The sequence below is a fragment of the Trypanosoma brucei genome, assembly GCF_000002445.2.
Source record: "Trypanosoma brucei brucei TREU927 chromosome 11 chr11_scaffold01 genomic scaffold, whole genome shotgun sequence".
Classification (NCBI taxonomy): domain Eukaryota; phylum Euglenozoa; class Kinetoplastea; order Trypanosomatida; family Trypanosomatidae; genus Trypanosoma; species Trypanosoma brucei.
Window position 1 is genome coordinate 1992949 of NT_165288.1, and position 27999 is coordinate 2020947.

Sequence of the window (27999 nt, forward strand, 5' to 3'; positions counted from 1 at the left end):
ATAGTAAGGGAAAGAAGCGTGTGCCCAGAGATATCACCTTTGTGTGGGCTTGGGGGTTCCACCAAAATACCTCAGTTGCTGTGCTCCAGCTGCGACAGGGAACAAGTATATATAAAACCTCGAGGAAGAGAGCGGGTAAACAATGGGGACGATCGCAGGTGCTGCTTCTTTCTAGACGGTGGGGCACGCAGATGTCACGCGGCGCACGCCTCGGGAAAGGAAGTGTAGGCTGGCCAAGTTTACCGTGGTGCGCGGAACCTTTTCTGCGACAGCCTTGTAACCAACCCTGGCCTCACTTACCGTTTTGTCCGCGTGGCAAGCAACGCAAAGTGTCTGTAGGTTGTCTAAATCAGAAGATCCCCCTCCTTGGGATACGGCTAGTATGTGATCTGCATTCCAGATGCTCCCCGGAGTAGGGTGCTCAACAATTCGGTTAAAAAGCACAGGGTGCTGTCGAAGTTGGGGGTGCAACCTGTCAAGTATATCTTCCCGTTCACTTCGACTAGTCGCAGCGACTGCTAAAGAATAAAGCAGTTCACAATCCACCTGACAAACCGAACAGATACCTTTGTCTACCTCCTGAACGCCCCTGCGGGCTGCAGAGCTGGACCGTTTGATAAAGAATACCCCGCGGCAGGCACCGCTACAAAACATCCGGGTATCATCGTCTATACGCACGACGCTGCCTGGTGAAATGAACTCCGAAGCTACCAGCGTACTGTCGCACTCCAAACACACCGGCAGAAAATGAGTTTCTAAAGGGACTAGCAATGCCCCGTAAGTGCGCTCGGGGAAATTGCGTTTCACTACCTTCCAGAAAAACACCCTGCCCAAGAGAATGTCGCTCTTGGCGTAACGGACAACTGTTTTCCGAGGTGCTCTCACCGGACGCCACGTAAAGTTAGATGGAAGCCAGGCGGCAGCCGTCCGCAGTCTCCGCCGTTCAACAGGAGATAACATATCGACATGGCTCAAGTAATCCCTCAGCTGCCTTGGAAACTCACCATCATGCCGCCAGTACTGCTGTGCCTCCTGAGTCGACAAACTCGTTAGATGCTTGCCTTCATGAACCACATGAATTCGACCTGTGTTGTGGCTGATACGGAAGAGAAGGGGTGCCGATAACCCTGATATGTCCAAAAAGGAGGGGGCTGGATGTCCCGCAGACGGAGTGGCTTCTTCCTCTAGTAACGCATTATGTACAGGCGCAGTGCCACTTAGGTAGCTTGCATCTAACGACAGCTTCACACCATCGGTAATGCGCCTCACTGCTTGAAAAGATCGAGAAAGACGCGAAAACTGGGCCCCATCAAAGAAGGATCCCGTACTTATAATGTAATACAGAATGACATGATTTTTCTGCCCAGGGCGGTGAAGCCGATCTTCCGCTTGCTGCATCCAACCGATGTCGGGCGGAAGTTCCGCAAACAACGCGCAGGAAGCACCTGTCAACCGAACTCCAACCGCACAAGCAGTGATCCCGACAAGCGCTACAGAGACGTCCCCATCATTAAAACGTGAGAGCAGTTCCACTCTCGAGTTCATGGGAGTCCCTCCATCGATACGTATCCATGTAACCTTCTTATCGTTTACGTAAGTCGTCAGGCAATCCAAAAGATTAAGATGATGTGCAAAAAGCACAATTTTTCCATGCTTGCAAAGCAAAAGGTCAACAATGTCTAGTATTTTTTCACGACTTTCAATCCAATTATCCGAATAAACCTTTTGGAAGAGGGACTTGTTCTTCTGACCCCTGATTGCATCAGTTGGAATACGCAAAATAACTCGTTGTTTCGTTGGCAAATCAACTAATGTTTCCGATTTAAGCCGACGAATCATGCAGGTTGCGTTTAGCAATGAATGCAATTCGGTACTTCGCGTACACTCAAATGTCCTAAAATATGGTGAGAACTCAATACGACAGTATCGCAAAGCAAATTCGAACCTTGAAGAGCCAAGCAAACCGGGACAGACCGTATCAACCTGGTTGAAAAGGTCAAAAGGGGTCGACAGCGAGGGAGTCCCGGTGAGAAGCAAACAATACTTTGTTCGCCTTCCGAGTTCACACAACAGGGTGGTGTAGTGTGCATCACAGGAAGCGTCAACTGAAGTATGGAGAATATGGCTTTCATCGACGACTAGGGAGCTCCATTGACGACTCTTCATGTGGTTGGCCAACAAGGAAACCATATGAAAACTTGTGACAACAACCTTAGGTTCATCACTGCGGGAAAGGAAGTCACTCGAGGAAGTAATAACGCGAATATCGTCCATGTTCAGAACATCCATGAGCCATTTCTCCAACTCGTCCGCCCACATGTGCCGCAACGCGGCAGGGCAGACAATAAGTGCTGGAAAGGCGTTCAAGGCGGCCAAGGTTCCAATGGCTTGAAGGGTTTTACCAACACCCATTTCGTCAGCAAACATGGCCCGGCCACCGAATGACAACGCTTTACAAATCCCATCCACCTGATGCCGGTGTAACGCAGCCATAAGTTTTGGTGGCAGAAGATCCGGTAAATGGACAGCTTTGTTTTCTTTAACGGTTGATATCGCTTCCCTGCAAACTCTTGAAGGCTCATTGACGTGGAGACGGTTTCCGCTCTCACCCGATAACATCCTAAGCTCATGCAGAAGGAGATCCAGTGAGTCAATGGAGTATCGAAAGCAGCCCTCTTGTATCATTGTCGACTCGCTCAAACTAAGTGGCAGCTCTTTCATAATTTGAAGGGAAGCTGAGGTAGTCATATTCATGAAACCTAAGCGAACACATCTGTTGGTAAAATCGATTTCCACTTGCGCTATTTTGCAGTTATGTGTGGAAATCCGACCCGATATAACGGGGACAAATTCGATGAACCTTTCCCCCTCATTCAACTCTGCAACGTAATCACGAAGAACAGATTGCACGTTAAGAATTCCGTCAGGGCAACGGCACTCGAACACGCAACCAAAACGGGAAATCCTGAATAATCTCTGTGAACAGCAATCAAAGCAGTATTCCTGACCCCTTCGAAGTAGCTGCTCCATGGCCCCAAGGTCGTCAGTGCCACCTGAAATATATAAAGAAGATTCACATAAAATCCACTACCCCTATGTGTATGCAACAGTCAAAACCGCCATAGAGGATGAGAATCAAAGAAAGGACCAATGCATGCATATATTGTGGTGCGCGTCTAGTAACACACCACAGTGACAGCACCACTTCAAACTAAAAAAAAAAAGCTCGGCCTCTCAGTCTTTTCGTGCAGAGTCATGCAACTTTGCATGCGAAAGAACTGTGGGCAGCATATTTTCACCCTGCGGCAAACACTGCTCGTGGTCTCAGTGATATAAACGCCCTTAAATGTTTGGAAACATATTCATACGTAAAACATCGACGCGGCATATTTAAATTAATATGCCAGTTTCTTCAATAAACACATAGCAAAAGCGATTTGCTACCAACCAACGAAAGATCAAGTACGGCTTCTGATACCTTTACAGCGCCGATGCTGGAAGGCACTTGGTGGTCTCCGATGGCGGCGAGGACCAGATCTATCCCCTGTCGCTGGAGAACACCAAAACCTTTTCGGTTCCACGATAACAACTAGAAACTTACTGTTCAACTCACTCAATGTTGTGAGCAGCGTGCCGTTTGGGGATCAAAGATTATACAGGAAATCCGAAAGCACAAGTACGTTTCGGTTTCTCCAAACCCTTGTGCGCTTCGAGCTACCGGACAGCAGTGGGAGCCCCGTACACACACAGACACACACACGCACGCACAAATACAAATAATTTTCTTCGACACATTTGAGAATCAAACACAATCTGGATCCTTTGCCTCCTCTACCATGGGTCCGTATATAATAAACCGCACCGGGACCTTATGCAGTGAAGTTAGGATGCGTCACTGGTTGTCTAGCTCTGAGCGGTTCTTGTTACTGATTTCCCCCTAAAATAAATTATGTTTCAGTGAAATAAAAAGATTAAGACACATATTTACATCAAATCACTATGTCACACTTAATCAAACCCCTTAATGCAGCAACTTTACTCCCAAAAGAGAAATATCAGAGGGGGAATAGCACTACAACAGGACCAATAAGTGGGCAAAAGAGCATCGTTCCATTTGGTTGAAGAAAAAAAAACATTTTGAGCACAGAAAAAAATTACCAAAAAAGCCGTCGCTTTCTTGGTACGTTACGTTCTTATATAACAATGTAAACGCTATTACAGGGTGTTGTCTTCCCTATTCTCTCCCCTACAACTAACCATTTTCGCTATGTTCCCCTATGGAAAAAAAGAAGGATACTCCGCCCTTTAATAACCCTGCTGAATACTTTCCGCTAGTGGGGGTTTGTGCTCCCCTCCATCCACCATCTCCTGTGGTGTCTTCCTACTCATAGCCTTCCTACTTGGTCTTGGTGGTTCTTTTATGTACATTGGCTTCGTTCGTACCTCACGATTGTTCTCTGCGTATCGGGCAAACTGCTCCCGTGCCTCCCGTTGATCTTCCAATTCCTCCCAAGTCAATTCCCACGAGTCTCTGTGCTCTATTGCAAGCAGTACCATGTGTTTGGCAGCCTTTATCATGTCGTCCTGTTCCTTTTCAGTTAAGTCCCTCACCTTTTCAGCCGGATTTCCCGCCCACATTTCACCTGAGGGGATGACCGCGCCTGACTGGAGAACCGAGGCTGCGCACAGCATGGAGCCAGACTCTATCTTTGCATCCCTCATCACAATGGCGTTAGCCCCGACGAAGGAGCAAGACGCTATATCAGCTGCATCAACAATCGCCATGGGTTCGATGGTCGTCCACTTGCCAATAGTTGTGCCTCCCGTCACGATCGCTTTCTCCTGTACGTTACAGCTTTCCCCGAAATATATTGTTTCTCCCCTTTCTGCACGAACAATGGCATTATACCCAATATAATTCTTCCGCCCTACACGAACATCACCCGACAAAAATGCACTAGGGGCAATGAAAACGTTATCCATCACGGTTGGACGCACTCCGTTTACTGCAAGGAGTCTTGGAACACAATTTAACGCTTCCCTTGGCTGCACTCCCATTAACGCATCACTCAAGGAAATAATCTTCCTCGACACCACGGAAAGTTTTGTTGCCAGTCTGTCCAGCGCGAGAGCAAGTTTCGTTGGTTTTTTCACCGCCCAGTCAGGAAGAACTGCCGGCATTTGCGCTTCAGCAAGCGCAAGCCTACACCGTTTCATTCCTTATGATTTCTTTACATGAGCACACACACGCACAAAAAAAAAAATGGTATGGACAAGAGGAAATAGAGGGAAGTGTCTGCACGCTCCAAAACCAAGATGCACATCCGAGAATAACTGTCGCCAAAAGAGAAACCCTTCAACCTTATGGCATCCATCCTGTGTCATTTAAAAAAACCCTGTTGAAGTTTGCGCGCTGAGAATGATCACTCCAAATCCAGAAGTTCACCACATAGTATTTCTCATACTCTACTCTTCCTTCATATGTGCTTTACACAAGTCGTGTCAGACGCGCAACCACGCTATCAACAAGTCCCAGGACTACGAACAAGCCACCAATTATTCCACAGAGTTGCACCAAAAAGTGGTATATCGGTTCTCGTTTGAAATTATTGTTCACCTGCATTGGAAAAAAATCGAAGGAAAACTCGACAGAAGGAAAACCACCATAGCCAATAGCCACTTCACGGGAATTCCAGTTTGCGCTGTATTCATATGTCGGGGGGTGGAGGCCAGATGAAGCGCCACTTCCGTAGGTGGTAGGCACTATGTTCAAATAATACCTGACCTTCATGAATCTTCCACTGCCGTTAAATCGTTGTTTCTCCAGTGGATTTAAAACACCTCGGCGAGAATGACGTCTTACGCTTTCGTCCCCAATAGAAAATTTATTTATCACATGACTTGCATCAAATTTCAAAAGGTCCTCCATCTTGATTGTGTTTTTGATGACCTTTGGAGTGAAAAATATAACGCCACTCACTTTTCTTACATTCAAGGCACCCCTGTAATTACAGCCGGGGTTTTCCAGAGATAGTTCACCGATGCATTGCTCGACCACATTTTTATTCGGCCTCGGCAGTCCTTTTCTATCGTGTTCGGCCATAACTTCTTCGCAAGTGTTGCAGCAATTCTTACCTCCAGCGATGGCTTTATTACCAGTAAAACACCTTCCGCAAAAGTCGGGGGAGTTGGGGTCATTTCTCCTAGTATATAAAGGGCTCCTGGGGTCTGTGAAAAAGCGTCGGGTGCCCAAATAGGCAAGATTTCCCCCTACATCCACGGGAGTTTTTAACAGGTTTTCCGTAACATTAATACTAAAAGTTCCGCTAACATCACTCACATCGAGGAAAAGATCGTGACACGGCTCTTGCATGAATGTAATGTCAATATTAAAAGTGATATTCTTCTCAGGGCTGGTATCCACTGATAGTTCCGTCTTGTAGGCATTCCAACCTAAAGTGTAGGACATAACTTCCCACGATGCAAGAAGCCCAACCGCAAAAACTGTTATAATGCTAATAATAGCACCAGCTCGGGTCTGGGATCGGCAATAATCCTCCTTTGGTTTCGTGAAAAGGTCTACAGCTGCAACTTTCCGAAGCAAAAAGGACGACGGAACTGGCTCGTCGTCGCTTTCGCTGCTGCGTTTCCGGAGGCCTATCATTGAAATAAGTTATACGGCTGTTTCTTCATACATTGAAAAGGAAGAAAGCACTCGGTGCTGCTGTCAGTAGAAGCAGAAAATGAACGCAGAGCCACAAGGGGCTACTTGCAGACACCTCATGGCATTGATGCTAAAGTGTCTCAACAGCGTGACCGCATCTGAATAAGACATTACTCCTGGTAGTTACACATTCCATCCCAAATCAAAATACAAACACGTGGAGTGGAAGGGAAGGGGAGGAGCACAAGAACAAACTGCGATCATGCCCGTAGAGAGGTCTTGGAGGGCAGGATAACTCGCTGACGATCGAATCTGCGCCATCCGCCAGAATAAGGCAATTCAACAAACACATGTAAGATTCCGCAAAAAAGATTACAGCGCTAAATGTTTACGTGCAGCGGCCCCTACAATTCTCTTGGGTCATTGACAGCACCTAGACTTCTCTTGTCAGCCACTCAGGCACATTTGTCCCCACCTTGTTTCCTTCAGGTGAGATATTTTTTTCACTTGTCCCCCCTACTCTGGAGCAACATTTGTTGCGCGGGTGTAACTCCCAAACTTTAGAACTCCCCACTGAAATTCATTACACTGCAGTAGACATTCACCAGGATCACGACCGACCACCACGACGAAGCACACAACAAGGTGCTAGCTGGTGCTTATGATGTCATCCCGCCTTTGAGCACTCGATGCACACTCTTACTTTGGCGACTACGGGCTGCTTTTGAATAGTATTCGCTGTCTTTTAAAATACTAGGTGCTTGGCGGACCAAAGAGCTTTTTTTCTTTGGTGAAAGGGGGGTCAGACTGAAGAGGGGCCCACCGTTCATCCTCCCCCTAACACCATGGAAAAAGTTAATCACCATACAAGGTTTAACACCCTCTTTCAACAAGCCTTCTCCGTGGTTCATGGCGCTTTATCCGCAGTAGAGCTGACCGCACCCACGCGCACGCCGTTGGGAGTTATTTCCCCCTCTTGCTGGTCCTCGAATAAAAAGCATACCACGAAATCGGATAAACCCTGCTTTCGCTGGAGAATCAGCGGGCATTCCAGCGTACTCGATGCTAACTCAGGTGGTTGGCGACCCGTTAAGGAGGAAAGGCAACAACATCAGCTTTGGGGTTTGATAAGAGCGCCCACGCGACCTTCAGCACGTGCAGATGCGCTTTCTGGGATACCTGCAGTGTGTTTCCGTTTTTGAGCTCACTGTCCGAACTAGACACGTGCCCAACTTCATATGGATCGCGCAGGAGACCTGGTGTTCTCTCAAAGCCAAAGAGGGTGGCATCGGCAAAACACCCGTACAATTAAAAATCTAGCCTTGCCATCGTGTCCACAGCTCCCTTGTGTGCGGAGGAGAGCAAACTCACGAGGATATCTTAATATCCGAGCAAGCGGCTGCTCCAAAGTGTAAAGAATACCGATACTTCTGGGTAATCGTATAGCGTCCGGCAACGTCGACAGGCGCTGTTTCCATCTCAGATAATGCCTGTTGAGCTCATGATCGGAGACTGGTTGCGTTTGAACCTTGGTCCCGTGCGTTTCCTGTGGCCGTTAACCGTCATCCGACCACCGCTGGCGTGCCGTCTTCATAGGGGAACTCTTCATAACAGGGAATGCGCACAAAAAAGGAAAAAAAGCACAAAGAAACACCGAGGACGGCGGGAAGGTGTAGGCAGAGCGATTGCCATATCCTGGCGGATTTGTCAGGACGTCAGGTATTTCATCTAGAGCCGCGGTGTTAACGTTCCAGGGAAATGGAAAAAGGACGGAGTAATTCGAGGGAACGGGGGGAGCCCCACGTCGGTACAGAAGAAGGAGCGTGGCAATAGAAGGTGCATCCATGTCGCTTGCAGGTGTTGCCACAAAAGAGTCAGGAAAGGGGGAAGAGAATGACGGTGTTTAGCGATTCATCATCCCCTCTAATTGGCGTAAAAGCTGCCCCCTGAGGTAAATGGGAGTACCTTGCAACACGCACGGAGAAGCACAGCATAATTAACCGGAGGATGAATGCCTTTAGACCTGCAAAGGACCAAAAGCGGAAAGAGGAAGAAAAGTAACTTGGAGAGGGCGCCGTTTTCGAAATACGCCAAATCAACCTCGTGTTTTGTATTCGCAGTGCCACGCGGTACAACCCCTTAAGCCGTCTGAACCGAGATTCTGAATCAATCTCAAGTGAAAGGTAGGAGCATTTCTGCCCCCTCGTAGCGGTTGTGGGGAAGGGGAGTGCCATCCCGAAATGCAGGTGGCGTGCCGTCAAACCCTACGAAACACGGTGTAGTAGTTCCCAAGGTACCTGTTCATTCTCCCTTAGTGACTCTCGACACTAGTGCTTTTAAGGCGTCACCACCCGGCGATCCTCTTCTTTTGTGCTACGCTGTGCGGTCAGACCTAGTAAGAATCGCGAACCCCGCGATGAATAAGCGTCTACAGGAAAAGGAAAGGAAAAGAAAAACGGCAGGGACTGTGATAATCGCACCGTTAGAGTGCCAACAGCGCGTGAATCAACTATAGTTGCCATGCCTCTGAGAAGAAGTTTGAGTAACGGAAGCTGCTGTTGAGATTCATGGACTTGTCGCGGGTGATCGCACCCCTCATGTACAGTTCTGGGTTGAAAAGAGAGTGAGAGGAGGGCAAGGCGAAGCAGATAGGCTTGATTTTCCCCGCGGCTCGTTTATTATTCCTTTTTCCTTCGCATTGCACCGGTAAGAACCCCGAAGGTAGCATTACATTTTCCCTGCTGCAGGGGCATGTGCTGCCGGTTGAGTCGAGCGTTGCATCGGGCTGTCTCACCGAGCCAAATGGTGTGGGTGTGCCACCACCTCTTCTCCGAGGAGTGGAGTTCCTAAGCATCGCCCATCCGGCTGGCCCCAGAAATATTATTTCAGTCTTTTAGGTTACAGTGGTGAAGTGCCACCCGAGCTCATATTGGCCGAACCGTAGGCGGAAGGGGAATTGTGAACTTTCATGGCCCTCTCTTTTTTTTTTCCTTGGTGACCGCCGCCTTCCCTGAGCCCTCTCTGATTGGGGGGAGCGGAAGGGGATCCCGCCGGTTTCATCTCCGTCGTTGGAGAGTTACTTCCCCGGCCCCTTCGATCGATGTTTCCTCGTCCGTTTCTTTGGTTTATCGCACCTGTGTGGACGGGTTGTTGGTTTCTGGTACTTCGTCTTTTGATGTTCGAGCACGCCCTTTAACCTCTAGGTTGGACTCCTTCGACGCACGCATGTTCTTCCACAGTGCGGGCGCCGAGGTTTTTTTGTTTTGGCACCCCTTCTACCTGCGTGTACAGCCAACGTGGATCAGCTGGTGGACACAGTTGGCCTCCGGGCGCGTCCTCTTTTAGCGGTATTCTCTGAAGGCGGGTGGTTAAGACTCATTTTTTATTTGTGCCGCTGTTACTTCAATGTGATCCTGACGCATCGTGCATCTGCTTTGTTTGTGCTAGCTGATCGTTGCCACTGTTGGTTTGTTGCTGTCCCTATGTTGTTGTCTCTTACAGGGTGTGGTGGTAGTGTTTGCTTTACGTTCGTATGGTGAATGCCTTCTACGATGTTTTGATTTCCGGACGTTTTGGGTCTTTGGTTTTGTTAGTGTTTAGTGTTGACAAAGTTGTTAACGTTGGTGCTGCAGCCGACGTGGGACTGTGTGGGCCGTCGGTACTATTGGTGTGTGTAGCTCTCCCTCTTGGCTTCGTTTCAACAGCCCTTTCACGTAGCAGGTAACGTGGTTGCTGTACCTTTGAGATGTATATATATATATATTGGAAAGAATTGTCCTACAAAAGGGACAAGGGCAGCTGATTTACTTGAAGTAGAGAGGGTCGTTGGGAAGAGGGTTGTTTGGCTTCATTCTCCCAGATTAGCTAATTGGCGACAAAACGCAGTTTGCTACCATCTTTTTTGCTCTGCCTTTTCATGTTCTCCTACACTCTATAAAGCTGTTGCTAAACGCGATGGCCAAACTTGGGACCTTGTACTCCGATGATAAAAGCGTAGAAAAATATTACGGTCAACGCCATCGGTTGTGGTCTCGTTTTGACGACGGCGTTTGGATGACGAAGAAAGGATGGTTCGAGGTGACGCCTGAAGGCATTGCCCGATCTTCTGCTTCCCTGCATGACGTTCTCAAAGATAAGGGATGTTGTTTGGATTTGTTTTGCGGCTGTGGCGGTGACACAGTCCAATTGGCTCAGGTTTTTGAAAAGGTAATAGCTGTAGATATAGATCCCGATGCTATAGAAGCAGCCAAAAAGAATGCCGAGGTATATGGTGTTTCGACTCGAGTTACATTTCTGTGCGCCGACTACAGGACTCTAAAACCTGAAAACTTTTCCGTTAACGCTGTTCACTGCTCTCCCCCATGGGGCGGTGAACTGTATGCTGGTGCGCCGTTTTTCGATTTGCAAAATTCGCTTTGTGCCTCAAATGGCATAAAAATTTCGGACTTTTATGAACTGCTGTCAAAATTTTCGAATAATATTACCATGTTTCTACCGAGAAACACTCTTCTGTATTCAGTAGTTCCACCAAAATTTGCTTGGACCTTTGCGGTGTGTAGACACTATGCCAACGAAAAGTGCAAAGGGATTACTATTTTGTGTGGCGATTTGGTAGCGTCTTCCCAGCTGAAAGCACCCTCAGCGCCAGTGTATTCAATACGAAATAAGATTCCACTTTGTGTAGAGAAGCGAGGGCGTGGGTCTTTGTGAATAAAATCTAAGTTGTTTATGGTTTTGTTGTCATCCAAGTGTCACCAAAATCAACAGCTCAAGGTGTACAGACTCGCTCTGTTTCTGTTTTTGCAATTGAATAAGTATTAATTGTTCACTTTACAAAACACATTTTTTCCCTGCCACCTTCTACGAAGTAGGATGAAGAGATACCGTTCCTCTGTTGTTACGAGATTAGTGAGGGCGATCACACTCCGTCCCGATGCTACCGTGGACCCAGAGAGGTATCCACTGGGCTACGTGCCTCTTGATGGATCCGAGTCGGTTGACAGTGTATGGTCTCTCGTAAAAAGTGGCGCCTTCGTTGCCCCACTTAGTAAAATCGAAACCATTCACAGGGCTCACGTGGGGATAAGGTATCTCACGCAGTCGGAGTATCCTGCTCTTAGTAGTATTGACGTTGTGGGTTTGCAAACCAGACTAAAGGAGCTATGTAGTCGCTTGCTTATACGACGTGATTTCTGGGTTCTTGATGATTACAATGACCCCGAGCTTAATTCCAGCTTTGGTATCCAGAATATGTACTTTGATAACTTCAAGTGGTCTCAAGTTTTATGGAGAAGGTTTCAGCAGTATGTGGAGGAGTACTTTCCCGTAGCTGAGCACACCCATTTGACGTACGATGAGTACCTCCAGTTGTTGAGAAGTTTTTCTCACTTTGAACAAGGTGCGAAATTGTTGCCATTACTACCCAAGCGCTACAGAATACATCCACCGTTCGGAGTGCCCGCACTGTCGAGAATTGACATGGAGCCCCTCCTGCTGTACAGTCAGTGGTTGAAAAATTTTAGAGGACCCTTGAAGCTTGACGCGGCTCTCGTAATCAGGAGTGGTTGTGGGGCTGCGGTATTTGCAACAAAGTTAAACGGTGTTCCCATTGTCAGAGGTGTGGATCCAAACCCCAGGGCGGTGATGTCATGTCGTAAAGACGCTCAACGCATGGGGAGACGGTTTGACTCTATTAGTTTTCGAGTCGGTGAGATGTTCCCAGACAAAGATGATGGCAACGGAGTGCCCAATAGCCGCAAATACGATATCATCGTTTTTTATCCTGATCAAGGATGCTACAACTTATTCTTTACAAATGCCATTGGCGAATATGCTCCTGTACTAACCGGATTTGCGGGGACGTTGGAGCACTTTTTTGAGGAAGCGGGGGACTATCTTTCAGACTCGGGCGTTATTGTATTATGTTGCACCAACGTCTATTCTATTCTGAAACCAACTGAGCCGCACCCTATTGAATACGAGATAAAAGTGAATCGGAGGTGGGTGTTGTTGGATTATTATGATATGCCGGTTAGAGGGAAAGGGACCTTATCCCACACTCCGACGGACCATCACTATCGTATTCCTATGGAAATGAGGAAGTGTATGCGAAGCGAACTGTGGGTGCTGCACAAAATGACTTCCATAGCGCACTTTGCACATATTCACAATATACCCGGAGCGCAGCCACCGTCTTGTGTCGTATCGCACTGGAGAAATAAGGCAATAGGCAAGCTGAGACGTGCTGTGCTCAAAGGTCAAGTGGAATCCAGTGGGGGTGACTGGGACGACTACAAAAAACGGCTCGTACACCTACTTCAAGAGCAAAGCGAAAACGACGAAGACGATAAAGCTCAAGCCATCCGGATGGCGATGGACCCAAATTACCCAAAGGAACTCGCGGACCGTGCTAGAGCTGCCATCGAAAAAAATATGGATACTGACAAGGCTTTTCACAACAACGTTGCGAAGGCGTTCGGCGACATTTCGCCGCGGGAACGCTTTGATGCTTGCCTTTCGTGTTATCGTTTTTGAGTAGTAGTTTTATTGTTTTTACTGTCTCGCTGCGGACCGTTGTCGCCAATATCTCACATAGATTCCTTGCGAACTTGTGTAATTAAAGAACTTGTTGCTCATTTATGTTTTTTCTCTCTTATTTTTCCAAACAAAGAGTAACCGAGCCTCTTGTGTTATTTTAAACCTATTCGTCGTCGTTTGTAGTATGGACGTGGTTGAAAAATTTCTTTCTCTTCGCCGTGAAGGTCGTGGCGAAGAAGCGTATAAGATGCTTGCGCCTGGCGCAGCGATGGGCTGCCCATGGGGAGGAATGCACCACGGGGAGACTGTGCAGGAATTACTAAGAGACGAAACCCGGTTTGTTAAGAGAGGGTATCTTGACCACGTGCCCATTGAGAAAATTGACGAGAACACTTTTCAAAGGAAGTTCAAGTGGGATCGTGGAATGTCTGAGTATGGTAATAGTGGTTTTAAGGGCGTAGGCATTCTACCCGTTTGGCGTGAGATATACTTTGTTGATAATGGAAGCATCCGCCTGGTTACAGCCAACAAACAACTTAAGAATCGGTCATTGTGGCACGTGCTTGGGGTTTCATGAGTTCGTTGAGCAGTTGGGACACTTGGAATACACCTGAGCATCTGGAGAGACAGGCATGTGTGTCCCGAACACAACGGATACTTGTCTACGTATCCTAGCGGCAAAGTAGGCGCACTTATGCTCAACGCATGAACTGTGTAAAATAGCGTTTTGTCCGCGTTCGAGCGTCTTTTTTCAGAGATGCGGTAGGCCCTTTCAACGATCAACCATCCCCCCTCTATTTAGCAATGGGTGTGAGAGAGTTGCTACCCACTTTTGTTTACCGTGTTCGTGCTCCATTGTTTTAATTTTTCGAGGCCGGACAGTTTTCGAAGTACTGCGGGGCAAAAACAAAAAAACGGTGACCTTATCACTCTTCCTGTCCCACGACAATTTGTCTGTTTGCCTTTCCGTTTGTTACAACTTTTTAAAGAAAAAAAGCTGGGGTTTTAGCAGGTGCCATGAAACGAAGGAGGGACAGTAACGGTAAGTCCATTGCGGCACTTAGGGCTGGGGTGGCAGCGCTGAGCGTATCTAGCAATATAGCTTCTAGGGAGCTCACCTGTCGTGATTCCCATGTTAAAGCTATATTAGACTTCTTGAATGATAAAGTTCACCCTGTCATGCAGGTTTTCGGTATGCCGGGTACGGGAAAGACAGCGTCAGTGAACCACGCCCTCGCTCTTCTTGCGAGCTCGTCACCAGCAGGGTCGAAGCCCACAGCTGTCTTTCTTAATGGGTACATTATACAAAAAACATCTGATATATACTGGACCTTGAACTCACACCTAAGCAAAACTCGGTTAAAACATGCTGAAAATTGCTTACCGGAGCAATGTCCTGCTCTGATCGAAAAGAGATTTAAGCAAGGTTGGGGGAGTAGCACTACGCCCTTATGTGTGATAGTTGTCGATGAAGTTGACAAAGTCCTTAAAAAGCACAACAAGGCGTTTTTCAGGATAGTAGATTGGTTAAGTCTACCGTATGCGTTTTGTAAACTGATAACAATTTCAAATAGCATGGAACTGGCAGCTGATGCGAAAACGAGAAGTCGACTGGACATAACGAAACGTCTCGTCTTCGAACCATATAGTCTGCCTGAGCTCAAGGAAATTATTCTTCGAAGAGTCAGTCACATCAAACCTACGTTATTTGCAGAGAAAGCAATCAACTATCTATGTAACCAAACTGCATCGCACTACGGGGATGTGAGACGTCTTTTACAATCTGCTTCCTCCGCCATTTGCGGTCTCATGATGAGAATAGAGGAGGGTTACAAGTTGCCGGAGAAGCATGATGGCTTGCTAACTGTAAAGGATGTTCACTCAGTTGTTCGCCAAATATTTCACGATCGCTTTGTTGAGTTTATCCAAACTATTCGTCTTCCCGTAGTGTTTATCAGCGTTGCTGTCATTGCAGTAGAGACAGCAAGGCTTTTTCGAGCGAACTGCGAGGACAGCCGACTACCCATAGATAGCTTGTTTACGGCAACGAAGAGAGCCCAAGAGCGTTTTGGCTCAGTTTTTGCAGACCTACATGCCGTCACTTTGAACTATGGGGCGTACCTAGAAATAGTAGAGATGCTGCGGGAGGTAGCACTGATTGACGTTTCGGTAGGTGAAGAGCGCATTCCCGTCAAAACGGTTCAGTCACTACTCGAGGCCACTGAGAGGGCACACGCGTCAATGCTACAACCATTCCAAACAGTCGTCGATGCATGCAAGCTCCACGATGACTTTGGTACGGGGATATGCCCACTGTTTTCGATATAGTTGTAAAATACCGTCTTAGGACGTGTGTGCTTTAAACGGATTAAAAAAAAAAAAAGCAAAACAAACCAACAGATCACGCAAAAAAGATGACTCTGTATGTCACTTGAATTAAATACTGTTGTGCGTAAGCGATTTGTTAGAAACGGAGCGTTGTGGCTAGTATGTAACCATTACAATTATTCTTCTTGTACTTTTTCTCGACACTGGAGAATGAGGGGGACTGGAGACTATGACATCTAGCGTAACCGGACCCCCTTCTAGCTTTGCGGCAGCAGCGAAGGTCCTTTTTGACTCTGCGAAGAAGGTGGGGGCTGTGAAACCACTAGGTACGACAAGCAAGTTATACGCTCATCAACTGAAAAAAATTCAAAGCCAAAGCCGAAAGAAGGGTGGTTCCCTGGGAAACGTGTCGTACAATGTAGCTGAATTTCTCGAAGCTCATCGGGCATCCCAAGTAAAATCCTCTCAGGGTCCCATTTTCCATACCCGGTGTGTTCCCCTCATAGATATTCCGCTGAAGAAAACGAAACAAACGGGATCAGGCATGCAGAAGACTTCGTCGAACGAGGCACCACTGTTGAACCTCCATAAGAGGCAGCCCCACCTCGCGGCAACCCCTGATATGTCGAAGGAAGCGGTACCGGTTGGTGGAGTTGCAGGGGTCGGACCACAGGTACCGAAGTTGGCCCCTCCAAAATTGGATTCCGTTCTTCTGCCGAAGGATGGGGAGGCAAAACGACAGCCGTGGGTACATCATACGGATACACACGCAGCGGATCGCACATCGGCGACGGGAGGTGTGTTTTTAGCACCTGAGAGGATTTTGCACGGTGTTGCTCCTAGGGCCACAGTTGTTGAAGAGAAACCACTGTTTGAGAGCCCGTGTGTCACGGAGGCGAAGCCTCTTTCGTTCTTGGACCTGAAGGCGCGGCAACCAATGAAGGAAGTAGTGGAAGTAGTGGACAGACCCATCAAACCATCCGTAACAGTACCGATATCTTCCGGAGGCTCCTCTGCCGCCAGCACCCGGGGCGGGGAGAACGCCCGAACCGAGACTATCTCTGTTGATGTCTGGGAACTGCAACGCGAGCGAGAGCTAGAACAACTGCGGAAGGATCAAGAGAAAGCGGAAAAGGAACGGTTGGAAGCACGACGAGAAGAAGAGCATAAAACTTTGGGCGATGAGTGGGTGCTGAGTAGAACCTTGGCTACTTCTCGACCGCTTTGCGTGGGTGCGGTGAATGGTGCCCTAGAAAAGCTATACTTTTCGAGCGATTGGGAGACCTGCTTTCAGTTGTTCAAGGAACTGGTTTGTGCCCCAACGCCACCAGTTCCGTCAGTTTCTAAGCAAGCGGTTTGTTTGATGGAAAGGCACCTTCGGCGCGTTCCAGGTGCGCGTAGGAACGAACTTAAAGTTGCACTCTCAAAGGAGTTGAAGGAGAGGAAACTTCTTGACGAAGCAACTAGGTTTGATTTGAAACACACGTATTCTGAGGCTTTTCTCCAGGTTTATCGCTCTGCGTCAAGCAGCGTAAAGGATTCATTAGACCTTTGCACTACGGCGAAGGCGATATCGACACTTGTCAGGTCAGGATCTTGGTTGGAGGCCGTCGAAGTGTTTCACAGATCACAGCAACGTTTCTCCGACAAGGGTGGACGACTTGGTTTAGGGTTACTGGCGGAGTCTCGCTCACTGGACGGTGAAGCGAGGACTGCACTTTCAGAGTATACATCAAAAACTCTAACCGCACAGGGGCGTTTTGGGAAGTTACATAGCATTGAGCTTGTAAAGTTGAGTAAGGGCGGTCAGAAGCGACATTTACTGTCACAGCTTATTGAATCTGGCCACGTGGACGAAGTTATTTATGCCGAGCTTCTGCGTACAACGAAGGAAAATGTAGAGGATGTTCTTGAGGAGATCGGCAAAAGGGGACTAAATGTTGAAGATCCAGCTATTCTAGCGGCTTTATGCTGGAGGTCATTTGATGTTGAAAGCCCCCAAGTCCTGTTCCGCGAGATTGAACGGCAAGAGGCAAAAATAGGAATCCGACCGGCACACGTGCTGGCGGCTGTTGCAATGGCTAGGGCTTCGAAATCGGAACACACCCTCCGTTCTACGATTCAGATACTGAAGAAGAAGCCCAACTTTAGGTGTAAGTTCGTACTAAGAAAGTTGTTGCCTCTGTTATACGAAAGGCGGATGAACAGCGAAATCGTGGAGCTTGCAGAAATTTACGCTAGTAACCTACCCATAGCAGTGGCACTGCCCCAGGCTGTTGGATTCATCAATAGCGCCTTAATCGCGCAAGGGAAGAATCCGTTGTCAACCCACCTAGCTAGTGATTTAAACCTTTCTGGCAAAGCAGTGGTGGGAGACACGGGTGATGCGACACAGCTAACAATCCCAAGGGCGCCGGAATCTGTTGCCTCCACAGAGGCAATGTTTCAATGCGTGAAGGAAAGGGATTGGCTGAGGGCATTGGAGCTACTAGGTGCATTCTCATTGCATAGTGCGGGAGACCCTGACGTTGGAATGCGCTCTGTTATGTACAATTGCGCACTCAACGCATCTATGGAGAAACGCGAAATTGTGATGGCGCTTTATAAACAAATGATAGAGAGGGGCGTACAGGTTAATGCGACCACGAGCAACGCACTTCTTAGCTGCTTCATAGGATCTTCTGAATGGGAGGAAAGCATTGAATTCTACAAAAGGACAGACTCGTCGCTGCGTGACGGCGGCACGTATTCTATAATGCTTTCCCTTTTCGGTAAAAATGGAATGTGGAGAGAAGCATGCGAAGTTTTCCAGGACGCACGGGTAGGATTGGCTAAGGCACCTCCGGCAATCTTTAGGCTTGGTATCAACGCTGCGCATAGTCACAATTGGGAAGCCACTTTGAGTATTTTTGGAAACTTCTTGAAGGCGCATGGCATTCAAAACATTAGTGACTCTGTTGTCGATAAGGTAGTCCGATGTCTCTCACAAAACAACAGGACGACTGAGTTAAAAAAAGTGGAGATGGAAGTATCGAAAATGAAAGGAAAGAACAAGGGGAAGAAAAAATAGGTATAAGGCACGGGGCTCATTTGATGTAACACCTGTTAGCGTAAACGGAGGAATGCATAACCACCCCCTTGCCCGTAATCAGTTGGTTTTACACATCCATGCCCCCCCCCTTTTACGTAGGTGCACTGGTTAGTGGTGGTGCAACATGTCACCTATACGTACTCTCTGTGGAGGACTCTGCTGGTGCATCGTTGCATTACTTTTGTTCATTTCCTTTTTTTTTTTTGCTACTGACGACTAGGTTTAGTAGAACGCAGAATGGCTTTGGTTGGTGGGGAGCACCGCGTAACCGAAGACATCGTTGCGGTGAAGTATCTAGAATCGGTCAGGAGGCTGTACTTCAATCCTCATGCTAAAGACTTAGAGCGGAGAACTGTGCAGCTCCTGGCGCAGCTTCTTGCATGCCCTCCCCACTCCTTGCTGGTGTGGGACTCTCTGAGAAGGACTAGATTGCTTACCACTGTCGCCCGGGTATTAGGGTCGGAGAAAAAGCTTCAAGGTCTTTTATCGGTAGGTGGGAGACCCGAAGATTACTTGAGGGTTGTGGAGCTTGCTTCCAACTCGAGCCCATGCGAATGCATGAATCATCTCACGAAAGGTGAAGACAGCCATACCGAGTTGGAGCCATTCTTCGCGGTCCTTGGTCGGTTAGGGAAGTTGGATTGTGATGCTGCTACCTACCGTGCTTGCTATGATTCGTTTGCGAGGGCAGTCTCTAATCTTCTCTCTGATGCCCGGAACTGTGCTCGTCTCGTTCGAGCAGACATATCACCCATAAAAATACTTTTCAATACATTGAAGGGTTCCCCGTCGAGCAGAATTGACGTTTCCCTTTGTGTGCTACGGGTTATTTTGCAGATACTTTTGCATACGGCCGCCTTTACATGCATTTGGATAAAGGAATTTAGCGATTTGGACGGACCTTCGACGTGCCTGTCCGTGGTTCTTACGTGGTGCGGAACATGCGAAGATCCGAGTCTTCCTCTGAGTACCGAATCTACCGTAGTGTTTGATCTTCTTTGCTTGTTGCTTTCTTTTCCCGGTAATGGACGGGGGCCCAGCAGTGCACTTTACATGTATCTGAGGGGCTGCCACTGGGAGGCTGAGAATCTGGAGGTCGGTCCGCTGGATGATACGGCGACAATAGGTATGTTTGGGCTCAACGTGCTTGTGGAAGCTTGTTCCATCGCCATGAATTTTCGTCCTGCTATCTTTACTCACCTTGCCCGACTCCTCGTCCGGGCGCTGAAGCTGGGGGGCGACGACGTTGTGTCGGCTGGACTCGTGAGTGCAGCACTGGTTGCTGTTTTGAGGCAGTATGCCAAATTTTGTGATGACTGTGATAAAACGATATTAGCTATCGTCCGTTTGTGTGTAACAGTTTGCAGCTGCCACGGGGCTTACGATGCGCAAACTGAAGGGGCTACCCAACTTTGTACGCTAGTGGTAGAGCTCGTATGTGATATGAGGGGACATATATCGAAAGGCACTGTCCGGGCTGTCATGTGCTTAACCAGCCGCGTAAATGCAGAGTCTACGTTCACAAGGCTCTTCTCCGTTCACTTACTCGAGAGGTTGGAAGGGAGGTTAGCCATTTCACAGGATCCCGCTGAGGTGTATTTGTTTCTTCAAATGATGAATGAAATATGTGGGAATGTTCCCGTCCTACGAAGGGAATTCATGCTTACTCTCAACACTCTTTTCCAGCTGTTGGGTACTGAGGCAAAGAACGGCCGCGAGACGCTTATGTTGTGTGTGGATTTGCTCTCGACCATGTGTAGAGATGATGAAGAAACAACTTTTAATATCTATGCCGGGCTGCGGGAATTCATCACACGGAGCGATTTTTGCTCAGTTGATTCCATCCGGCTCGGGTGCTGGGGTCTGCAGGCGCTGATAGATCTGCTGGCGCATGCTTCGTCCTCTTTAACGCATTTTGCTGACTCTGTTGACTTCCTCGTAACGTGCGTTGAGAAACTGTGTGTTGCCATGTGCCGGGCGTTTGACTCACAGATGACGGTTACAGAATGTTTTGGGGTACCTTCCCAAATTTTAGGTCCCCAACCATTGGAGGTAGGCGGCTTCGATGTGAATCCAGGCAGTGTCGTACCGAACGTGTATTATTTTTATTGCCAATTCTTAGTTCTTGGACTCCATGCACTATGTTACGTTCAGGCTACATCAACAGGTACGTTCTTCAGGGATCTACCCGCGAAACTTGAACGGGTATTGGCTAGGGGGCCTTTTCTCCGGTGTAGGGTGTACACTTCTGCGGTTGTTCGTGCCCTTATTGCGATGGCATCGTCCACCTCATCTGTTGTTTTTGACGAAGTATTCTTCGCCAACAGAGGTGACTGTGCCCAATGGTTTGCAGGATGGGGTGCTGTGCATCGTCGTTCATGGAGGTTTAACACGTCGTTCGGTGACGTTTCTTTTTTTCACGAGAGGCAGCGGATTGTCCACATTGGGTACTTTTGGTGTCTGCAGCGGCTTCTTCTACAGCTCTCGGATACTTCTCAGAAGTCGATGCTTGGCGCGTCGGTACTGGAGCTTTGGTTCAATGTTTTTTCCAACTCGTCCGAAAACATCTACATCTTGATGGATAGTAAGATGACCCTCACCTTGGCGAGCCTTTGTGCCGTTTCGGCTGCCGATGATTGCGAGTATTCGTTTGAAAGATATGAGATACTTCTTAAAACAATGCATGAAATGGGGGTATACGGGATGGACTGCGCATCCGTACTATACCTTCTCCGGTTATGCTTGTGTGACCGCGATAGCTCCTCTGTCCTGTACAACGACGAGGCAACTGTGAAAGTGCTATCTACTTTAAAGACCCTGTTGCGTCAGTCTCTCCCAAGCAATGGACCGGTGCTGTTTTACGGTGTTTCCTCAGGGTGTACGCCGCGGTCGCACTTTTGCAACAACACTGCGGCTTTACAGGTGAGGGGACCACGCATTGGTGGAGGAGTTGATATCCCTGTTCTCCTTGGCAGGGTGAAGTCTGACAGGTGTTTTTCGTTTGTTCTTTGGTTTCTCCTCGAACCGAAGTCGCCACATACAGTTGAGGAGGTAGACATTATTTTGATGTCAATAGCTTTTAATCGAAACAGCGCATTTATCCAGCTTGTTTACACTGTCCAAGGAACGTTGCACCTACGGGTGATACTGAGGTCGCCTGAAGATCGAAACCAGCAGCAGCAGCGGCTTCATTCTGAATACGTTTTGTTCTCCAATGATGAAATACCAACCAAAAGGTGGTGCATGGTATCGATGCTAGTGTCTCAAAAGCGCACCAAATCATTTGGTAGAAACCCTAAATATTTGCTGAACGTTCAACTTTCATTGTACACAGGGAGTCAAGCCGATGCCCAGCCATCAGTAGTGATGAAGCTGAGTGATATAAGGTGTCATGGAACGTGTAAGGGCGGTCAGTTGCTCCGAGAGGTAAACATGGTTTCGCTTGTCATGACGGATGGACCGCCAACTAACTATCCGCGGCGGTTTCTTTTGGGTTCGCTTGGCGCGTTCGGTGGAGTGCTCTCGCGGGTTGAGGTGGAGATGCTCTTTGCCATGGGAAGTGACTCCTTGTTTTCACTCCATTTCATGGACAAGAAATTTGTGAATAATCTCTTTCCGGCGCTGGCCTACATGTCTGAGAGAAACCGAGGAAAACACGGGGCGCAGCTTATGCGATTGGCAGTGCCGTGGTTGGCGCAGGGTTACGCCAACGCGGAGAATGCCATTTTGGCTTCTACATTCCCCTTTGCAGTGTATCAGAAAAGGGAGCGACAGGTGGTTGTCGCTGGCGTGCGCAACGGCGACCTCTGCGTCGAGTCGAACGCAGAATACCTTCAACCCACCAATGACAGACCAAAAGTGCAGGGCAGCGGCGCTGAGGAGACGCTTCCACCGGCTTCTGCGCGGTCAGTAAAGAGTGGAACCCGGATCCCTGTACCGATTTTCCTGGGCGTGCGCTCCGTGTCCGATTTGCAGAACTCTGGGGTTGCGGGGGAAGACATGTTAGCGCTGTTGAATGCGCCACAGTTTATATGCAGCACGCCCCTGTATTCCATTTTGGATGCGCTAGGTGGTCCACCTTTCTTCTTGTGTTTTTCCTCCTTGCAACTTCCCCACTCGGGGGCATTCGAGGAGGCGTGGGAATGTGCATGCGCTGCAGTTAAATGGCACACAACTAACAATCTACTTTGCCCTAAGGCCCAACGTGGGGACGCCCATCTCCTTGCGTTAGTCAAAGCCTTGCTTTATCATCGGATACATGTATCAGAGACAACGGCATCCTCCTTGTGCGATGTTGTTGGTGACCGACTCATCACCCGTATGGATATTCTACCACTTCTTCTTGAGTTTACTGTTTGGGCGAGGGATACCGGTGCTTTTCGCTTTGTTGTGGGTAAATTGCGTCAGTATATCCTTGACGATGTGTATGGCCGTTTCAACAGACAAATACTTGGTGCTGGTCGTCATATTGCGTCAACTGAGGGCGAATGCAATGCTTTGGAGGAGTTTCTTTTGCATCTTCACATACACTTTTCAGAAGGCATTGTTGGTAGTTGGGATACCTCTCTCATTCCCTTTGCCACAGAGTTTCTGACGGCTCTGTGCCAAACGGCGACTCACGCGAGAAGGGTTGTGAAGGCGGCCACTGCTCTGCTCGCTTTGGACAAACCCTTGACGTCCGCGGCGATAGAGTGGGTGATTGGCCTCTTAGAGGCTGTGTTTTATTTAATGAACGAGAATGTTATTCTTTGTGGAGATGAATCTGCGAGTTTAGCTGAAGACATTACCGCCATTTTTAAGTCTTCACACGAGGCCGTGCGTCGCAAGGCACTGTCTTTGTTTTCACGCACACCAATGTCTAGGACCCAGTTAGACGCCGTAATAAGCCAGTACATGGTGAGGGGAGTCCTCTCTTCGGTTGACGACTTGCTCTCTGAGGAGGAGTTTCTTACTATTGTGGGGATCATTGAACGAAGCGCGGCCTCAGGTGACACCACTCGAGCTCGTGGGCTTCTGTATTTTCTCGTCACACTTCTTTCCCACGTCCCAAATGAAATTCGGTTGGGTATCCTGTCACTGCTCGAGGAGATAACGTGTGAAAGAGGCGCATTTGAGGGTGGGCTTCTTTCTCCTCTTGACACCGGTGGGTTCCCTGTCTCTCTGTTGTATGGCCGCTTGCTGCACGTGCTGCATATGGTAGAGGGCAATTGCTCCTCCTTGGTTGAGTCATTTGTGAGGTTGGTGATCCGTATGTGTGTGGGAATGGTTTCGGTCTCGTGTGAGAGAAATGACATGAATTGTGGCCATCTCCTAGGTGAAGTGGGTCTAGCCTCTCTAACGTGTGTAGCGTCGATATTAAAACGTTCTGGACGTGAGGGATCGCTTGATGCTTGCATCAGCAGCGCGTTAATCCGGGCTTACCGGTATTCATCTGAAGTGTTACGTGCCTACAGCATGCATCTTGAGAAGGGAACTGCTACCGGAGCGTTTCTGATGAGCTATGTTTCGTTCCTAAAATCCACTGCAATTGTTGTGATTCTTCTAAGTTGGTGTGAAAGAGACTATCGGCTCTCTAGTGAGGTTAAAGTAGAAGATGAGAGTTGCGTTTGCCATGCGGCGGCGGAGGCTTACTTGGCTCAGTTTTCGAAACCTATTCATTTTGGAGACCACCACCTTAGTGCCCGCCTCTGCATGTCATTTTTTGAAGGTGGGCAAAGGTTATTTTTCCAGTTGCAGCAAGCTGGCACCACTGGGCTTCACGCCAAGGAAGTAAAGCAGATCTCTCAGGAGTTACTGACACTGCAATGGAGAGTGGCAGTGACCCTACTAAATGACGCAGACACGAGCGGAGAAGATCTTATGAAAGAGCTTGCTCTTCTATATGTTGCAAGTAGCGGCAGCGCCAGTTACGGCTTTAAGTTTTCGACTTGGAAGGAGAGAGAGAGGTTGGTTGAACCACCATTGGGTTCCGACTGGAAGCATTTGCAATTCGCTCCCGGTGCTTTAATTACTGAGCTTCTGAAAGTGGATTATGAGAGAGCGGTGAGGGAGAGCGCCCCATGGCTAATCGTTTCTAGAGGTGCATCAAGTCTTCTTAGTGAATCTCGGCTGGAGAATTCTAGTCGATACAACATGGCGGTGTCCATATGCCGTCTTGTGCGGTACAACAGCGGTATTTGGTCTAACGTGAAGGGGGGGTTTACTCCATTGTCCGTTGCGGAACTGGATTCGAACATCAAAACGAATGCTATGAGTATCGGAGGTGCCGCCTTAAAACCTCTACCAGAGGGGGGTGATGGTATTAGCGTACATTGGGAAGTGGAGTTTTCGCGTAGTGGTGTGGCTTCGCTGGAAAGGTACATCAATGATATTCACTCGACTGCACTTTCTTCACTTAATCAATGTAGTGAGCGGTTTGCTCTTCTCCTTTTGTCGGTAAGTGCTGAACAGGCATTGCAGCATCGGGAAAAAAGTGGACTGGCTGTAGAGCAGTACTGCCGCTCCGTTTTGCGGCAAGTAGCTTCGCATCGAAAATGTATCGAGGGGGAAAGCAAGGCAGTACTCGCTGCATATGCAGCCTATCGTTTTTCGTTAACACCATGGTGGGGTCAAAGTGTAAATCTCTATGTTGCATCCCCTGTGCCCATGAACCAGTGGGAGCTCGACCGTTTTACGGGACCTGAGTGGCAGCGCATTCGCTTTCGTCGCTTTGCACATGCCATGAGGGTTAAGCATGTGAAGTCCAAAGGCGATATGCTCCCATACGTTTATCGAGGTGACATTTCTTACCCCGATGACACACAACTGTTGGAAATTTACTCTGTTACGGCCGTTCCACAGTTGATCGGAGTCCACTGCGATGGACCTCAGCCTTTTGTGGCAAAGTGTGTCTTGGTTTTGCCCATGGACCGGGTTCCCATTACGCTGTACGTGTCGCCACATACCATTTCTTACGTTCACGACGAATCAGAACCGTCCCCAGATGCCACAGAAAGGGGGGTTACAGCGACACAGGCAACGAAGGGCAACGGAGGCAGTTGTTTTTCAGGTCTTCCGTGTATCTCTGCGTCGGCCGACCAGGAGTCTGACACGGTGGCTTGCAATGGAGATGTGCGTCGCTACCAGAGGGTGTTTGCTGTATCTTCTTTACGGGCAGTTTGGCCACGCCGTAATTTGCTTCAGCCATCTGCGCTTGAACTCCTTTTTTCGACTGGTGAAAGTATATTTTTGGTTTTTCATTCTCAGGACACGATGAAACTTGTCTCTGATATCGTCACTACCGTTGCATGTCCTTATCTTGATAGGGCTCTGGTGTTAACGGAGGCAAACTTGAAGATGTGGTGTAATTGGTGGCGCGAAGGACGCATCACCAACTTCCACTATTTGATGTACCTCAACTTTGCCGCGGGTCGGAGCTACGGGGATATGCGACAGTATCCGGTATTCCCGCATGTTGTGGCTGACTTTTCGTCACTCACGTTGGATTTGACGTCACCATCCACGTACCGCTGCCTCAAGAGGCCGATAGGTGCTCAAACCCCGGAGGGCATCCAAAGGGCAGCTAAAACTTATGCGGAGACCTCCACGGATGTGGGCATGGCTGTGGAGGCATCGTGTTGCGGGTCGCCTTATCACTACGGTTCCCACTACTCACCCTTAGGAGGCGCTCTTCATTACCTTGTTCGTGTGCAACCGTTTTCAGACTTTTTCATGAAGATGAATTCCAAGCTGGACGATGCGGGTCGTGTGTTTGATTCTGTTGGTGCAGCATACGCGATAGCAACCTGTGGTAAAGATGTAAAAGAACTATTACCAGAGTTTTACTGTTTGCCCGAGTTGTTTGTTAATGCTAACCGTATACCATTCGGAACGAAGCAGGACGGGGAAGTCGTTAATGATGTGCAATTACCCCCTTGGGCGTCTACCCCTCGCAAGTTATCACAGACACTCAGAAGAGCACTGGAGGGTTGTTACGTCTCAGAAAATCTGCACTCGTGGATAGACTTAATATTTGGTTTCAGGCAGCGAGGAAAAGAGGCTGTCGCAGCACTGAACACGTTTCATCCTCTCACCTACGAGGGTTCTGTGAACCTCCCAAATATCAGTGATGACGTTCTCCGTTCCAGTCACGAAACACAGATTGACTGCTTTGGGCAAACTCCACTGCAGCTGTTCTCCCAGCCACACAAATCACGGCGGAAGATAGCAGATATCACGTTCCGTCAAAGCCCATGTCCTACCCTCCGCTGCGATGCATCAAATTTGGCCCTTTGTGTTCTGCTGAACCCGGGACGACTCATCCCTGCCGGCGTTTGCAAACGTAGCTGCGGGACCACTGTTGTGTTTCCCCGAACGAAGCTGAACGGCATCGGAAGCAGTATTGATGAGGGCACCGAACGCAAGGCTCAAGATGGCCAAGTGCGGCCCTTGGTGCTACCGAAAGGTGTTTTTCCGTTCACAGTGGTTCACGAACAGGTTAGGGATTGTCTTCGTTACAAAGGCAGTTGTATTGTTTTGGTCGATGGCAAGGATGCGTCACACCAGACACGTTCATTTCATGTCGGATATGGGGAAATAACAGCTCTAACGGTCGACTCACCAAATGTTTACGTGGGGATGGAGTCTGGAGCCATTCACATGCTAACGATGACGTATGACACTTTTCTGGAAGTTGAGTTGACCTTTCGTGATGGGAAGGGAGTGCGGCTAGGTGGGGAGGAGGTATTCCAAAGGTTTCTACAGGGTAAACTCAATTTCACTGAAAGCCGCCAGACAGCTTGTCGAACTTTGTGTGTGCTTTACGGTCACACCGCACGCGTGACTGCCCTATGCTTGTCCAGCGAGTGGGGCATTTTGGTCTCATCCTCCGAGGATTGCAACGTCGCACTGTGGGATACGGAGCGCCGTGTGCTAATTCGTACTATCCCCAATCATCTCATGTCACCAGCGTACTCCAAATTTCCGATGAAAAGTGTCATGAACCACCGACTACAGGGTAGCAGTGGGTCGTGGTATTTTGATCTCATCACTGTGAACGCGAAGCATGGGGACATTATTTTAGCGGGTGGTTCGCTCGCTGGTTTGCACGAAGTCCGACGGTACTCCATCAATGGTGAGTTTTTGGGTTTCTACTCGCTGGGGGAAACTCCGGCAACTGCCATTCTTTCAGTCGGTGATATTGTGTTTGTTGGTAGAGGGAGTGTAGTTCACATGTTGAAGGGGAATAGTTTAGAGTGGTCATGTGATCTTATCCATCCTGGGATCGAAGACTGCATCGAGTCGTTGGCTTTGAGTCCTAATGGTCAATCTCTCGTTGCTTGTGATCGGAGGGAAAATCTTGTTACATGGAAGGTAGCACCGCAGTAACCCATTGAGCTGG

At 48.5% G+C, this 27999-nt stretch overlaps 8 protein-coding genes and 1 pseudogene across 8 annotated transcripts, besides 1 other annotated feature; 6 read left to right on the forward strand and 3 right to left on the reverse strand.

Annotated features, from left to right (window-relative positions):
• Positions 1 to 171: 171 nt before the first annotated feature.
• Tb11.02.5060 (SNF2 DNA repair protein, putative) lies at positions 172 to 3030 on the reverse strand (the record flags this gene model as incomplete). Its single annotated transcript, XM_823700.1, has 1 exon — positions 172 to 3030. The coding sequence occupies one exon, from the start codon at positions 3028 to 3030 to the stop codon at positions 172 to 174; it is 2859 nt and encodes a 952-aa protein (XP_828793.1).
• A 710-nt stretch (positions 3031 to 3740) lies between these two features.
• Positions 3741 to 3769: a microsatellite.
• A 536-nt stretch (positions 3770 to 4305) lies between these two features.
• Positions 4306 to 5217, reverse strand: Tb11.02.5070 (hypothetical protein, conserved; the record flags this gene model as incomplete). Its single annotated transcript, XM_823701.1, has 1 exon — positions 4306 to 5217. The coding sequence occupies one exon, from the start codon at positions 5215 to 5217 to the stop codon at positions 4306 to 4308; it is 912 nt and encodes a 303-aa protein (XP_828794.1).
• Positions 5218 to 5488: 271 nt separating this feature from the next.
• Tb11.02.5080 (hypothetical protein, conserved) lies at positions 5489 to 6664 on the reverse strand (the record flags this gene model as incomplete). The annotated part of the gene is made up of 1 exon (XM_823702.1): positions 5489 to 6664. One exon carries the CDS (start codon positions 6662 to 6664, stop codon positions 5489 to 5491), a length of 1176 nt encoding a protein of 391 aa, XP_828795.1.
• Positions 6665 to 10618: 3954 nt separating this feature from the next.
• Tb11.02.5090 lies at positions 10619 to 11374 on the forward strand (annotated as a pseudogene).
• A 162-nt stretch (positions 11375 to 11536) lies between these two features.
• Tb11.02.5100 (hypothetical protein, conserved) lies at positions 11537 to 13198 on the forward strand (the record flags this gene model as incomplete). Its single annotated transcript, XM_823703.1, has 1 exon — positions 11537 to 13198. One exon carries the CDS (start codon positions 11537 to 11539, stop codon positions 13196 to 13198), a length of 1662 nt encoding a protein of 553 aa, XP_828796.1.
• Positions 13199 to 13385: 187 nt separating this feature from the next.
• Tb11.02.5105 (hypothetical protein, conserved) lies at positions 13386 to 13778 on the forward strand (the record flags this gene model as incomplete). The annotated part of the gene is made up of 1 exon (XM_823704.1): positions 13386 to 13778. One exon carries the CDS (start codon positions 13386 to 13388, stop codon positions 13776 to 13778), a length of 393 nt encoding a protein of 130 aa, XP_828797.1.
• Positions 13779 to 14218: 440 nt separating this feature from the next.
• On the forward strand, positions 14219 to 15529 carry Tb11.02.5110 (origin recognition complex subunit 1; the record flags this gene model as incomplete). Its single annotated transcript, XM_823705.1, has 1 exon — positions 14219 to 15529. One exon carries the CDS (start codon positions 14219 to 14221, stop codon positions 15527 to 15529), a length of 1311 nt encoding a protein of 436 aa, XP_828798.1.
• Positions 15530 to 15758: 229 nt separating this feature from the next.
• On the forward strand, positions 15759 to 18599 carry Tb11.02.5120 (hypothetical protein, conserved; the record flags this gene model as incomplete). Its single annotated transcript, XM_823706.1, has 1 exon — positions 15759 to 18599. One exon carries the CDS (start codon positions 15759 to 15761, stop codon positions 18597 to 18599), a length of 2841 nt encoding a protein of 946 aa, XP_828799.1.
• Positions 18600 to 18857: 258 nt separating this feature from the next.
• Positions 18858 to 27986, forward strand: Tb11.02.5130 (neurobeachin/beige protein, putative; the record flags this gene model as incomplete). Its single annotated transcript, XM_823707.1, has 1 exon — positions 18858 to 27986. One exon carries the CDS (start codon positions 18858 to 18860, stop codon positions 27984 to 27986), a length of 9129 nt encoding a protein of 3042 aa, XP_828800.1.
• Positions 27987 to 27999: the final 13 nt, after the last annotated feature.